Source organism: Xiphophorus maculatus, chromosome 1 (genome assembly GCF_002775205.1).
Source record: "Xiphophorus maculatus strain JP 163 A chromosome 1, X_maculatus-5.0-male, whole genome shotgun sequence".
Lineage (NCBI taxonomy): Eukaryota > Metazoa > Chordata > Actinopteri > Cyprinodontiformes > Poeciliidae > Xiphophorus > Xiphophorus maculatus.
Genome location: NC_036443.1, coordinates 28,426,717 through 28,440,952, shown reverse-complemented (window position 1 = coordinate 28,440,952; position 14,236 = coordinate 28,426,717). Strand labels below are relative to the sequence as shown.

The window sequence follows — 14,236 nt, the reverse complement described above, 5'->3', positions numbered from 1 at the left end:
GAAGCACAATGAGGATAAGTAGATATTCTGGGGAATAAAAGGGAGGAAACACAAGGGAGCTGAAAGTATTTCTAATGCTAAAGAAACACTAAGACTAAAGGAAATCTGATAAACTAGAAGAGAAAAAGACCTAAACAGAAACAAGGCTCATCTAACAACAACTCAGGTACATAGAGCTAGATTAACTAGAACGACTAAACAAAGAAATAACTTAACTAGAATCGCTAAAGAAAGATGGACATAGATTTAGACAAAAAGATTAATTCATTTAAGGTGATGCCATAAGAAAACTACAAACACTATAGGGGAGCTAGAAGGACTTAATAACTTAACTGGAACCACTAAAGAAAGGTATACCTAGACTCAGACATGTAAGAATAACTGAACCTAGAGTGATGAAATAACTAATAAATAAACATTACTAGAAACACTACAGGAGGGCAGAAATAAAAAAGCAATAACAAGACAATTCTAACCACAATAAATAACCTCAAATAATAAAACTAAAATGACCATGAAGGGATAACTTAAAGGGAACTAAAACATAATAAAGAAGATGAAATCCAAACCCAAAAACCCAGAGTCCTGACAGTTTGCAGTGGTGCCCAAAGTGGGTCCTCGAGGGCCGACATCCTGCATGTTCTAGTTCTCTCCCTGGTTTAATGCACCTGGATCAAATGATGGCTCATTAGAGGCCTAAGAAGAACATTGACAAGCTGAAAAGCTTGTTGTTGCCAGCAGGGAGAGAATTAAAACATGATTCAAACTGATTATGTTCATCAGTCATGCTTGACTGATAAACAAACCTTCAGTCACCAGGTGGCAGCAGTGTTCATATTAATCAATAGGGAGTTAATATATTGAACTTGGAAATTGTTTCAAGACTTAAAACCATAAAATGACGTGCAACAACTTAAATTTCAGTTGTTGCTGGTCATTTTAGTAATCTGTTCTATTAATCAGGCCATAGAATGATCATTGCAGTGGTTTGTATAGACAAATTATTAAATGTCAGATTCTCTGTAGCATTTCATTTCCGGGAGTAAAATGGTTGCGAAAAAAACGTATAATCTCTACGACAGAAAATACTTGAGGAAAACCTGTCCGAGTGACTGGAGGAGCAGTATGCTTGGACTTTCCTGTCCAAGAGAGGCCGGAACCCAAAAACACCCAAAAATCTGGCTCCCATGACGTAGTGTGTGTTGAGAAAATGGTCCTTACAATGTATCAAATACAAGTTCACACACACACACACAGCTGTCCACACAACTGTGTGGAAAGGACATAAGCTTTTAGAGACACATATTATTATGTCAGTGCAATGCCCTCTGTGCACTGAGCTACGGAGAGCTATACAAACTAAATGAGCTATACAAACTAGACTTGCCTTGAATATTTTAGTCAAATCTCTACAAAAACCTCAGTTTCTTTTGAAGAGAGATAACCATAATTGATTATGTTCTCATATCACTGTGTTGTTTCTACTGGTGAATAACAGTGTTGAATTTGTGCCAAAAGACAGGGGTTGTGGCCCGAAGTTCAGTTTAACAGTTTATAACACATTGCATAACAATGTTTGTAGGCATGCATGGACCTGTTCTTTGAAAGAAAAGGATTTGTTCTCTCAACCCAAGATGCAACACAGTAAGAATATTGTCACCTTCCTTAAAATAATGACCTAAGTCCAGTTTTGCAAAAAGTGATTTTGGCACACACAAAAATTTCCCAACTTTTTCTTTCCAACAGATGTTTTAGAGAAAAAAAAATACTTTTGGCAAAATTCAAATAGGCCATTACTTTATGAAGGTGACCATATAGGAGACCGACGTCACATGTGAAACCATACCTGAAATCAAAAGAAATTTCTTGCTAACATCTAGTTAGCAAGAAATATCGCTATTGTAGGTCAGAATTATCTCATTTCGAATGTAACTGGTCTCCCATTGATTAATATATAGAAAATATATAGGAGTAATTAGTCATGTCTGCAAATAAACACATTACTGAACTCTTCACTAACCGTAGAATTTTTAAGACGGAATTATAAATTCTAAATGTTGCTGTTTTTCTTCAGATTTAGACCTCAGAAATTTTTAAAGACATCTGAAAACTATTCGTCATTCACTAGTCTGTGCCTGTTTGTCTTCCTCTTATGTGCTGGCGGTTATGTGGAAGCAGGATGATCTGTTAAAATGTTGGGCTGGAAGACAACTTTATCTGTCAGACCACACATATCTTCTTGGAATCAAAGTTAACACCCACTATAGTTCAGGTATTGTAATGTGCTGTTATGTTACTGCTATGTTACTTTTGTCAGAACGGTTGATGGGCTTGCATGTGACTTAACTGAAGTTAAAGGAGGAAGATATTTAGTTTGCATTCATTCTTTGTATCTTCATCTTGTGAGCAGAGCCTCAGAAGAGAAGGGCAGATAGGACTAGTTTCTGGAAGGCAAAATGAATACAACCGACTGTAAATTATGTAATGATACAGATTGTAGAAAACTGGATGAGGAATTAGTTGAATGTGGAATCCTGTCTGTTTTTTACATCTTTGTTGTTGGATTGATCCTAAATGCTTGTGGAATGAGTTATTTGGTAAATAACTGGAACAAACGTCGGATCATTAACATCTTTGTTCTTAACCTCGGACTAATGAACCTGCTGTTTATGCTCACTCACCCCTTTCTGATTGTGTACTACAGTAATGGGACTAAATGGACCTTTGGAAAACCTTTCTGCAAGGTCTAACTCGTTTTGCCGAATGCTAGAAAATTAACATTTACATAAGAAGTTAAGTAAAACCAGTTTCACTATCACTGCTGTACTAGAATAATAATTTGAGAAGTATAAAAGTCTTTTTAACAAATTTCATTGAATTCATTGTTGTTTTTTCTTCCTATCCACACATGGTCAAAGTTATAGATTTTTGAAAAAGTATTTATCTTCTTGCATATTGTTTCTGTTCTTTCTTTATTGCCACAGTCAAATTGTGATCATCAAACACATAATAATAAAATGTAGTAAAAATACAAATATATCCTGAGTAAAAACAAAATGCAATTTTCAAATAATGTTTTTATTAAAATGGTGTCCAAAACTGATTCCCTTCCCAACCCAACAACTGGTTTGGTGATTTTTCCCTGGGTCGCAGCTACTCCTACGGTTGTGCTGGATTTTTATTTTTGTCTTTTAATCATGGTGCATAATTCATGGATCATTCTTCTCTTCAATTTTGTTTTGATTTGGCTTCATAATGTGGAGTTTAGCAAGTTTTATGTATTACAACACTAAAGTTTTTGCTAAAAGAGGTTTTAAAGTACATTGTGTGACAATGATTTATTAAGAAATAGGGTGTCATGAGTGCACACAAACACATTATTGAACTCTTCACTTGTACTTGGATTTTTAAGCTGGAAATTTTAATGCAGGGGAAGTTGGTCAGAAATTCTGATATCCTAAGACATCTGAAAACGACTTATCATTCAATGGTTTGTGTCTGTCTTTCTTTTATGTGCTAGTCGTTATGTTGGAGCAGCATGATCTGTAAAAATTTTGGGCTGAAAGCCAACTTAAGTTGTGAAACCAGACTTATCTTCCTGGAATCAAAGGTAACGCCCTCTTAGAGTTCAGGTATTTTCTGTAAATACCTGACTACCCCAACAGCCTTTCTGCTTTTGTCAGAAAGGCTGATGGGCTTGCCTGTGACTTAACTGATGTTTAAGGACGAAGCTTTTTAGGTTGTTTTCTTACTTTTTATCCTTATTTTCTGAGTGGAGCGTCAGAAGAGATGAACAAACGGGACTTGTTTCTGGAAGGCAAAATGAGTACAAACAACTGTAAGACAGTGGATGAGGAATTACTGTCTGATAACAATTTCCTCCCTATTTTTTACGTCTTTATATTTGTTGTTGGATTGATCCTGAATGCTTGTGGAATGATTTGCTTGGTGAAGAACTGGAAGAAATTTCGGATTAACATCTTTTTTCTGAACCTCGAACTAACGAACTTGTTGTTTTTGCTCACTCGCCCCTTTTTGATTGCGTACTACTTTAATAATGTTGCATGGACCTTTGGAGAACCTTTCTGCAAGGTAACAAGATTCTGCTTTAGACTGAATTTATACGGCAGCATCGGATTCATCACATGTATCAGTGTGTACCGGTACCTGGCCATCGTCCAGCCAATAAAAATGAGGAGAAAATCAAGTAAGACTCACTCTGTGGTCATCTCTGTCCTGGTGTGGATTCTGGCGAGTGTTGGAAGTCTTCCAGACATCATCTACCCCAAGCAAATAGCGGGCAAACCTGAAACATGTTTGCCTGCCACTGATGAAGCACACATTGAGGGATACTTTATATACAACCTCATCTGGACAATCTTTGGATTCTGCATCCCTTTCATCATCATAGTGGGCTGCTACGGACATGTGGCTCTTGTCATCCACCGCTCAAATATGATGAAAAAGAACCATAGACGAAAAATCTTAAAACCGTTGATTATTTTGTCTCTTCTCTTCTTGCTTTGTTACACACCCTACCTTGTTTTGAAGAACCTCAGCGTGTATGCCAAATATCTGGGTTTTAAGTACCCACTGTGCCCCTCATGGTATGATGAAGTCTTTTATCTGCGTCATGTAAGTCGGGGTCTTGTGAGCCTGAACACTGCTCTTAACCCGCTGATTTACATGTATTTTCATGAGGAAATGAGCGCCCAGTTCAGCCAGCTGCAGCAGCGATGTAAACAGATGTTCAGTTGCTGTTCCAAGCTGAAATCCAGTTCTGAACTAGTACCACACACTGAGGATGAAGCTGAATGTGCTTTATGACATGTTTTTTTACTAGACCACGTCATGAGTGAAATTTTTGCTCATTACGCTTTGTATTCATCTAATTTGTTGACTGCTTCTGTTAGATGCTAGAGAATTAATAACTCCATAAGAAATAAAGCAGAGAAAGTTTCACTGTCACTGCTGTAGTGGAACAACAACAGGAGAAGGATGAAAGGCTTTTTAACACATTTCATTGAATTGATTGTTATTTTTTTGTTCCTATCCACACATGGTCAAGATTATAGATTTTTGAAAAAGTATTTATCTTCTTGCATATTTCTTCTGTTCCTTCTGTTTTGTCACAGTCAAATTGTGATCATCAAACTCATAATAATAAAATGTAATAAAAAACAATTATATCCTGAGTAACGACAAAATGCAATTCTCAAGTTATGTTTTTATAAAAATGGAAAGACACATTATTGGGTGTCAAAAAGTGATTCCCTTCCAAATCCAGCAATGGTTTGGTCATTTTTCCCTGGGTGGTAGCTACTCCTATGATGTGCTGGATTTTTATTTTTGTCTTTTAATCCTGGTGTTTAATTTATGGATCATTCATCCTTCAATTTTGTTTTGATATGGCTTCATAGGGTGGTGTTTAACAAGTTTTATTGTCACTGCTGTGCAGAAATAAAATGTTTAGAATTGTGAATTTTATTTTAACCCATTCTATTGAATTTTTGTCATGTTTTTTTTACCGTAGCTACATATATTTAAAATGATAAATATAGCTTTTTAATTTTTTTATCTTCCTGCATATGGTTGTTGTTTTCAGGTTTTTCAAATTGTGAACATCGAACACACAATAATAAAAATCCTGAGTAAAAACAAAATGCAAGTTTCAAATTATGTTTTCAAGTATTGAAAAAGAAATAAACATTATCCTGTGTGTAAAAGGTTATTTTCCTTCCAAACCCAAAAACTGGATTTTCTTCATTTCCTGGGTGGCAGCTGCTCCTGTCTTGGGTGGTGTAAAGTTTTTGGGCCATTCTTCTCTAAACATTTGTTATGATGTGGCTGCATTGAAAGGGATTTAGCAAGATTTTAACTCAGAATTTGACAATACCACTCTAAATTCTTTTTCATATTTAATATTTAGACTTCAAAAGTTGTGTTGTTATGACAGTAAAGAAAATCATACTTTGTGAACTTGGATTTTTGTCCTGCTGCATAATTGGAGTGTATTTATGTATAAGGTCACAGACTGATTGCTGGACATTCTCCTTCATGATGTCCTTAAATTACCATTACGTACTGGTAGTTGTAGTTTCCATTAAGAGTTTGCTTATTCTCAGTCAGAGTGACTCATATGACGATGAGTTTTATTATTCATGTTCTTGTTGACTTCCTGTTGTGAGTGGAGGTGTATACAGTTGGATGCAATTGCTAATAAAATTTCATAGGTCGCTCTGGAGAGCACTGCGCTCAAACCAATTGTAACTGAAGGCTGTGTTGTTTTTCCTCCGTCACTTACCGACATTCCCAGCAGTTTAAAGAGGGCAGCATTACAGTAAACGCCTGCACTCCCACTATCGTCTGATTGTAACTCCACTTTTTTCTTTCCTTACATGTATAGACAAGTTCTTCTTCTTACATGTAGAGGCAACAGTTTTCCTGGAGATCGTGCTTTGTTGGCAGTCTGTTCCACGGCTTGGAAAAGTATTCACACGACTTGAACTTTTCCATATTTTCTCACATTACAACAAAGACTAACACAAGGTAGTATACTGTATAATTGTGAAGCAGAAAGAAAATGATAAATGATTCAAAACATTTTTACTAATAAAAAAACTGAAAAGTGCAGCGTTCAGATGTATTCAGCCCACTTTTCTATGAGTGCAAATAATTGCCTTCAGAAGTGTCCTGATAGCTGCTAGTCTGAATAGAGTCCACTTGTGTGTAGTCTAGTCTCAGTACAAACACAGCTACTCTGTGACGGCTTCAGAGGTTGGTGAAGAGAATATTGGGGAGCAAACGGCATGATGAAGTCCAAGGAACACACCAGATAGGTCAGATAAAAAGTTGTAGAGAAGTTTAAAACAGGCTTAGGTTATAAAAGATTTCTCATGCTCTGATGGACAGAGTACGGCACACCTGTAATCCTACCAAGACTAGACTGTCCACCTAAACTTACAGGCCAAACAAGGAGAGCACTGATACATACAGAGATTCACATGACAACTATTAGTCATTCACTGCACAAATGTGTCTTTATGGGAGAGAGGCAAGAAGTAAGACATTGAAAGGAAAATCAATAAATTTCTTGTTAGATTATTATATTTCTGTTGTAGGTCAGATCTCTGATATATTACACTGCTTACTAGAAAATCAGTGGAATTTGCCTGTAATGCTCAGTAACCAGACTAATTACTTTTAGGAGCTGTTAATAGATTTCTCTGATTTTTATCTTTACAAAAGACAGATAAATACAGTGGGGCGTACCGTGGTGTCGTAGGGGTTAGCGCGTCCCACGTTTGGAGACCATGAGTCCTCGACAAGGCCGTCGCGGGTTTGATTCCCGGACCCGGCGAGATTTGCCACATGTATTCCCCCCTCTACTTCCCCCTTTCCTGTCAGCTTACTTTCATATAAGGGACAGTAGAGCCCATAAAAACCCCCTGGAGGGGAGAAAAAAAAACGCTCAATGCGGTTTTGCAAAAGAGGTTTTAATGTACATCATGTGACACTGAAACACATTATCGAACTTTTCACTTATACTTGGATTTTTAAGCTGTAATTTTTAATGCAGGGAAAATTGATGTCAAAAATTCTGATTGTTTTTTAAGACATCTGAAAATGACTTATCATTCATTGATTTTTTTTTTTGTCTTTCTTTTATGTGTCAGCAGTTACCTGGAAGCAGCATGACCTGTTAAAAGTTTGGGCCTTTTATGTGTCAGCTGTTATCTGGAAGCAGCATGATCTGTTAAAAGTTTGGGCTGGAAGCTATACTTGAGTTGTGAAACCAGACTTATCTTCTCGGAATCAAAGTTAACGCCCTCTTAGAGTTCAGGTATTTTCTGCACTATTATGAGGCTTTTAACAGAAAGGTCGTTGGGCTTATCTGCGGCTTCACTGATGTTCAAGGAGGAAGATATCTAGGTTGTTTCCTTACTGTCTATCCTTATTTTGTGAGCGGAGCCTCAGAAGGGAAGGACAGACGGGACTTGTTTCTGGAAGAAAAAATGACTACAACCAACATTACTAAACTGGATTTAAAATCTGCAGATACATTCCTGACTGCTCTTTACATCTTAGTTTTTGTTGTTGGATTGGTCCTGAATTTATGTGGAATGAAGTGTTTGGTGCACAACTGGAAGAAACTTAGGATTATTAACATCCTTGTTCTTAACCTTGGAGTAGCAGACATGTTGTATCTGCTAACTCACCCCTTTCTGATTGTGTACTACATTAATAAGAATGAATGGACCTTTGGCGACGGATTGTGCAAGGTAACAAGATTCTGCTTCAACTTGAATTTATACGGCAGCATTGGATTCCTCACATGTATCAGTGTGTACCGGTACCTGGTCATCGTCCATCCATTGAGAGTGATGGGGAGATTAACTATGACTCAGTCTGTGGTCATCTCTGTTGTGATGTGGATTCTGGCGAGTGTCATAAGTTTCCCAGACATGTCATTCCCCAAAGATTCAATGAACTCTGGAGCGTGTTATGACACAACTGATTCGGAAAATATTGAGGAATACCTGATCTACAGCCTCTGCTGGACGTTCATCGGATTCTGCATCCCTTTCATCGTCATTGTGTGCTGCTATGGACATGTGATTCTTGTTGTCTGCCGCTCAAATATGATGAATGTAAACCAGAAACAACAAATCTTAAAGCTGTTGGTTTTTTTGATTCTTATGTTCTCGTTTTGTTATGCACCCTTCCATGTTTCCAAGAACCTCAATCTGTATTCCAGAGTTCTGACTAAGCTGGGCAAACGTCCCACGTGGAATAATGTGGTCTTTAAAGCGCGTCATGTAAGTTTTGGTCTTGTGAGCCTGAATAGTGCTGTTAACCCACTGGTTTATCTGTGTGTTTCTGAGGATGTGGGTGCTCAGTGCAGGCAGCTGCTGCAGCAGATGTTCAGTTGTTGTTTCAAGCTGAAATCCAGATCTGAGCCAGTACCACAGACTGAGAAAGAAGCTTTAAGTGCTTTGTGATATATTTCTCTTTAAATTGACCATGTCGTGAGTGACATTTTTGGTTCGTTCTCTATGCTTTTATTTTGTTAACTTGTTTACTTTCAGAGATTCTAGAAAATTAACAATTAAATAAGAAATTAAGCGAAACTATTCTCCCTTGCAAGTGAGTTTCACCTGAGAGGACAGAGGTTGAACCTACTTGTTTAGGAGTCAAAATTAAAATGAATAAAACCAGCTGTGCATTAGATAATGAATTATCTGAACAAAGTACTGCCTACTGTTCACCTATTGGTATATATTGTTTGTAGCTAACAGATGGGGAAAGTATTTGCTGCACAACTTTCTACTTATTTACAGATAGTCTGTATAGCCAAAATAGGACACAGTTTTATCATGAGTGCAACTTCAAAGAAGGAAAAAAAAAGTTCATTTTTTAAAAATATAATAAGGCAGTTGTAACAAAAACACTACTAGTATTGAATTTGTCTTGTTTAAAGTGTATTCATTTAGCGTTAGCATTATCTACAGTTAAATGTGATTAAATAAGGATGTCAGCTGCATAAGGCATTAACAAATACAAACATGTTCTTCAGTATTAAATACTTATTTGTGGGAAACATTATAGTCGATAGTTAAGATGTTACTTTAACATACTATAAATCTACATTAAAACCCACCTGTTTAAAGTTGCTTTTGAAACATTACAAATGAAACATTAATTAACATTCTGATGTTTAATGGCACTTGACAAGATGTAATGACTCAATTATTGACTGTGTTCTGTCTTTATATTGTTGTGTTTTTATCATGTAAATCACTTTAAACCGCCTTGTTGCTAAAATGTGCTGTAAATAAACTTGATTGAACTTGATTGAAAAACTCAGAGTGGGTCTTCAAATTTTCTGACACTGATTTAATAAGAAATAGGATGTTATGAGTGCAAATAAACTCATTATTGAACTCTTCTTGAATTTTAAAACTGGCCTTTTAAATTTAAGGGTTATTGCTGTTGTTTCTCTGATTTGCACGTCAGAAATTCAGAATTTCTAAACAATTTCATTCATTGACTTGTATCCGCTTTTCTAATCTATCATGCTGTTATGTGGAAACAGCATGATTTGTTCAGAGTTTAGGCCTGAGGCCAACTTTACCAGACTTATCTTCAAGGAATCAAAGTTATCGCCCACATACAGTTCACGCATTTTATCTGCTACTATCTGTCTGTAAAAAAAAATGATTCATTGGTATTCCTATTTCTCTAAGCACAGCGAATAAGGAAAACAGAAATAAATGGCATGCATTTTATTCAGTTTCCAACTTTCCTTGAAAATACTCTATAAAAAGTCTTGGATTCAAATAATCTGCTATTTTCACCATACATTCCAGATTCCTTCCATCAGTTACTTTTCAGCTCAAAGTCAGCTTAAACCACATGGGTTTATGTTTAGAATATTGCTTTGAGTTTATCTGCTACTTCTATTATGGTGATTCCTAACTTGTTTAAATAAAATGTCAGTAAACAGGTTTTGCTGTCTTTGACTTTCAAATCTATAAAACCTGAGCTAAATGTTTGCACTGGCAGCTGTACATACAACATAACTTTAACTCAAGGAGGAAATTATTCAGGTTGTTTTTGTTGACTCTGTTTTGATTTTGCGAGCGGAGCCTACAGGACGTGTTTCTGGAAGATAACATGAATAAAACGAACTGCACACTAGATAAGGTATTTGAACAGAGAGTCCTGCCTGCTCTTTACATTTTTGTTTTTGTTGTTGGATTGGTTCTGAATGTATGGGGAATAATATATTTGCTGCATAACTGGAGGAAACTGGGAAATATCAACATCCTCCTTCTTAACCTTGGACTAGCAGACATGTTGTATCTGCTAACTCACCCCTTTCTCATCATTTACTACCTTAATGAGACTAAATGGACCTTTGGGGAAGGATTCTGCTTGGTAACAAGATTCTGCTTCAACCTGAATTTATACGGCAGCCTCGGGCTCCTCACATGTATCAGTGTGTACCGACTGTTGTCCATCCAATGAAAGTAATGGGGAAATTAACTACGACTCACTCTGTGGTCATCTCAGCTGTGGTTTGGATTCTGGTGAGTGTTGAAAGTTCTCCAGAAATGTTGTTCCCAAAACACTCAGGGAACAAGACTAAACAATGTTTTGATATGACTAATTCAAATAACATTACGACATACCTGAACTACAGCCTCAGCTGGACCTTCTTTGGATTCTGCGTCCCTTTCGCCATCATTGTTTGCTGCTATGGACACGTGACTGTTGTTGTTTGACGCTCAGATACAATGAAAAATGTCACAAAACAACGAATTTTTAAGCTGCTGGGTTTTTGATTCTTCTTTTCTCTCTTTGTTATGTTATGCACCTTACCATGTTTTCAAGAACCTGAATCTGTATTCCAGGGTTCTAAAAAATCTGAGCAAATGCGCCACATGGGATACTGGGATTTTTGCTGCCCGTCAGGCAAGCCGTGGTCTTGTGAGCCTGAACAGTGCTCTTAACCCGCTGGTTTACCTTCATGTAAATGAGGAAATGGGTGTTCAGTTCAGGCTGCTGCTGCAGGGATGTCGACAGATTTTCAGTCGTTTGTTCAAGCTGAAATCCAGCTTTGAGGCTGTACCACAGACTGAGCAAGACGTTGAAAGTGCTTTATGACAGCAGGTAGTTTTCTGTAAAACTGACCATGTTTCCGTTTCATTTCTACATGTTGGCTCTTGTTGAAATCAAGCTGAACTAATTTTAGTTTGCCATATAGTCACTGCTGTACAGGAATAACAGATTATTCATTCCCGTAATACATGATCTGTATTACACACACATGCACACACATATCGGTTGTCCTGCTCAGTTGCTCTGACGTCACTACCTGGAATTGACTTTGCCCAGCCAGGATGTTTGAGCTGTCACAGTTCTTAGGTATTTTCCTTTTGTTTTCAGCATAAGTAAGTAATAGCTAAAAACTTTGACCTTGTTACATTTACTTAGATAACATTTTGGAAAGATACTTTTTACTTTTACTGGAGTAATATTACTATGAAGTAGCACTCGTCTTACTTGAGTAAAATTTTTCTGAGACATTTGAATGTCAAAAAGATACACTAAACACTATATTGTCACTGGAAATACTTTACCCTGTGTTATATTGAAGAAATTATTTGGAAAATGTTTTTTTTTCATTTTAGTCTTTAAAATACTAACTTTGCACATGATTGTGAAGAAACTACTTCATAGTTTCTGCAATATTACATTTTGTCTCCCTGATGATGCCATTTTAAAGTATTAAATTAGATGTTCTCGTCAGTTACTTAGTACTGGAATAAGCCTTTTTACCAAATGGTTTTTTACTCTCACTTGAGTAACTTCCTAGGTAGATTGTAATTACTTTTACTTGAGTAAAAATATGTTTCAGTAATTCATGCTTCATAGTTTCTGCCATATCGACTCTTTGCTGGAGGTCTTTTTTCATAGTTTATTTGCAGAATATTCTTCTTACATTAACCTTTAACACTGGTTAAAGTGGCTGACATGAGGATTTGTATATATACGTGCGTGTGTGTGATCTGTTAACAGAAAATAAATAAAATATATTATTTGTGTGAAATAATTGTCTTCACAGCATGAATAGGTGAAATACTTTTCAGCATTTGCCATATTTAACTGTCAGCACTACAGTAGCATAGTATATTAACAATTTACTGTAACCGCAAATTATACGGTGGTATTTATAATAACATGATGCAACGGCCAAAAGACAAATGTTTTCACTAGTAACATTAGAACAATAATCACCAACGCAATTGCCTGTTTGGTTCAACATGCCTACTGGATTTTTATGTTGGTTGTGTTGACTTTCTGAGTCAAAATTTCAAATTCAAGTTGCGTTTCAGTCGATGTTTGTTTCTTGGTACTCTGATCTAGTAAATATATACCGAACATACCGATAATACCATCTTCGTCTAAAACTAGCTGAAGAGAAAACCAGCTGATGTCCTGTTAGCTTATTATTTTGCTATTGTAAATCAGATCTCTAAATTATCGCACTTTAAATGTAACTGGTGTCCTATTGCTTAATAGGAAACCAGTGGAATTTGCTTATTGTCACGCCCAGCGACCAGACTAAATACTTTTGGCAGTATGAGCTGTCAACAAGAGATTTCTGCATTCAAAATCTCATTTAGTTTTTTCTCTAACAGAGGTTTTAAAGTACATTGTGTGACAATGATTTAATAAAACACAGGACATGAGAGCAAATACTTTACACTTTACTCTTTACAAACCATGGAATTTTTAAATTAGAATTAAAAATTCAGGAGGCATTGCTGTTTCCCTCACTTGGACTGAAGAAATTCGGGTTATATTTACTAATTTGTGTCTGTCTTTCTTTTCTGTGCGAGACCTTATGTGGAAGCAGCATGTTGGGCTGGATGCCAAATTTAGTTGTCAAACCAGACTCAGTATCTGGAAATCAAAGCTCTTCTTCACAATGACGCAACTGATGTTCGAGAAGGAAGTTACTCAGGTTGTTTTCCTTCACTCTTTCTTCATTTTTTGAGCGGCGCCTCAGAAGAGAAGGACAGACTGGACTTGCTTCTGGAAGGCAAAACGAATGCAACTGACAGGAAAGGGCCTTGTGGTCATTTTTAATGAAGCTGATAATTGTGGTTACAGCTAAGCCTGAGTTCAAGGAGGAAGTTAAGTTTTCATCGACTCCATCTTCATTTTGTATGCAGAGCCTCAGAGGAGAAGCGCTGAACTGGCTTCTGTCTGAAAGACAAAATGAATGCATCCAACTGCACTTCACCCAATATAGCATTATTTGAACATATACTCCTCCCTTGTCTTTACATTTTGGTATTTCTTGTTGGATTGGTCCTGAATGTGTGGGGAATGAAGTCTTTGCTGCATAACTGGAACAAACTTCAGAGTATTAACATTCTTGTTCTTAACCTTGGACTAGCAGACATGTTGAATCTCCTCACTCACCCCTTTCTCACCGTGTACTACTTTAACAAGACTGAATGGATCTTTGGGGAAGGATTCTGCTTGGTAACAAGATTCTGCTTCAACTTGAATTTATACTGCAGTATTGGATTCCTTACATGTATAAGTGTGTACCGGTACCTGGCTGTTGTCTACCCAATCAGAACGGTGGGGAAGTTCACTATTACTCACTCTGTTGTCATCTCAGTCCTGATTTGGATTCTGGCAGGTGTTGAAAGTT

At 36.8% G+C, this 14,236-nt stretch overlaps 2 protein-coding genes and 1 pseudogene across 2 annotated transcripts; all 3 read left to right on the top strand.

Moving 5' to 3' along the window:
- The first annotated feature begins 3,654 nt into the window (after positions 1–3,654).
- On the top strand, positions 3,655–5,482 carry LOC102230051 (P2Y purinoceptor 1-like). The gene has a single exon (XM_023338208.1). The coding sequence runs from the start codon at positions 3,790–3,792 to the stop codon at positions 4,825–4,827; it is 1,038 nt and encodes a 345-aa protein (XP_023193976.1). The 5' UTR covers positions 3,655–3,789; the 3' UTR covers positions 4,828–5,482.
- Positions 5,483–7,802: 2,320 nt separating this feature from the next.
- On the top strand, positions 7,803–9,823 carry LOC102230315 (P2Y purinoceptor 1-like). The gene has a single exon (XM_005811104.3). It carries the CDS (start codon positions 8,016–8,018, stop codon positions 9,000–9,002), a length of 987 nt encoding a protein of 328 aa, XP_005811161.1. The 5' UTR covers positions 7,803–8,015; the 3' UTR covers positions 9,003–9,823.
- Positions 9,824–10,677: 854 nt separating this feature from the next.
- LOC102230584 lies at positions 10,678–11,670 on the top strand (annotated as a pseudogene).
- The last annotated feature ends 2,566 nt before the right edge of the window (positions 11,671–14,236 follow it).

Coding starts and splice junctions, on each gene's coding strand:
- LOC102230051 (XM_023338208.1), top strand. CDS start 3,790: ATGAACAAACGGGACTTGTTTCTGGAAGGCAAAATGAGTACAAACAAC.
- LOC102230315 (XM_005811104.3), top strand. CDS start 8,016: ATGACTACAACCAACATTACTAAACTGGATTTAAAATCTGCAGATACA.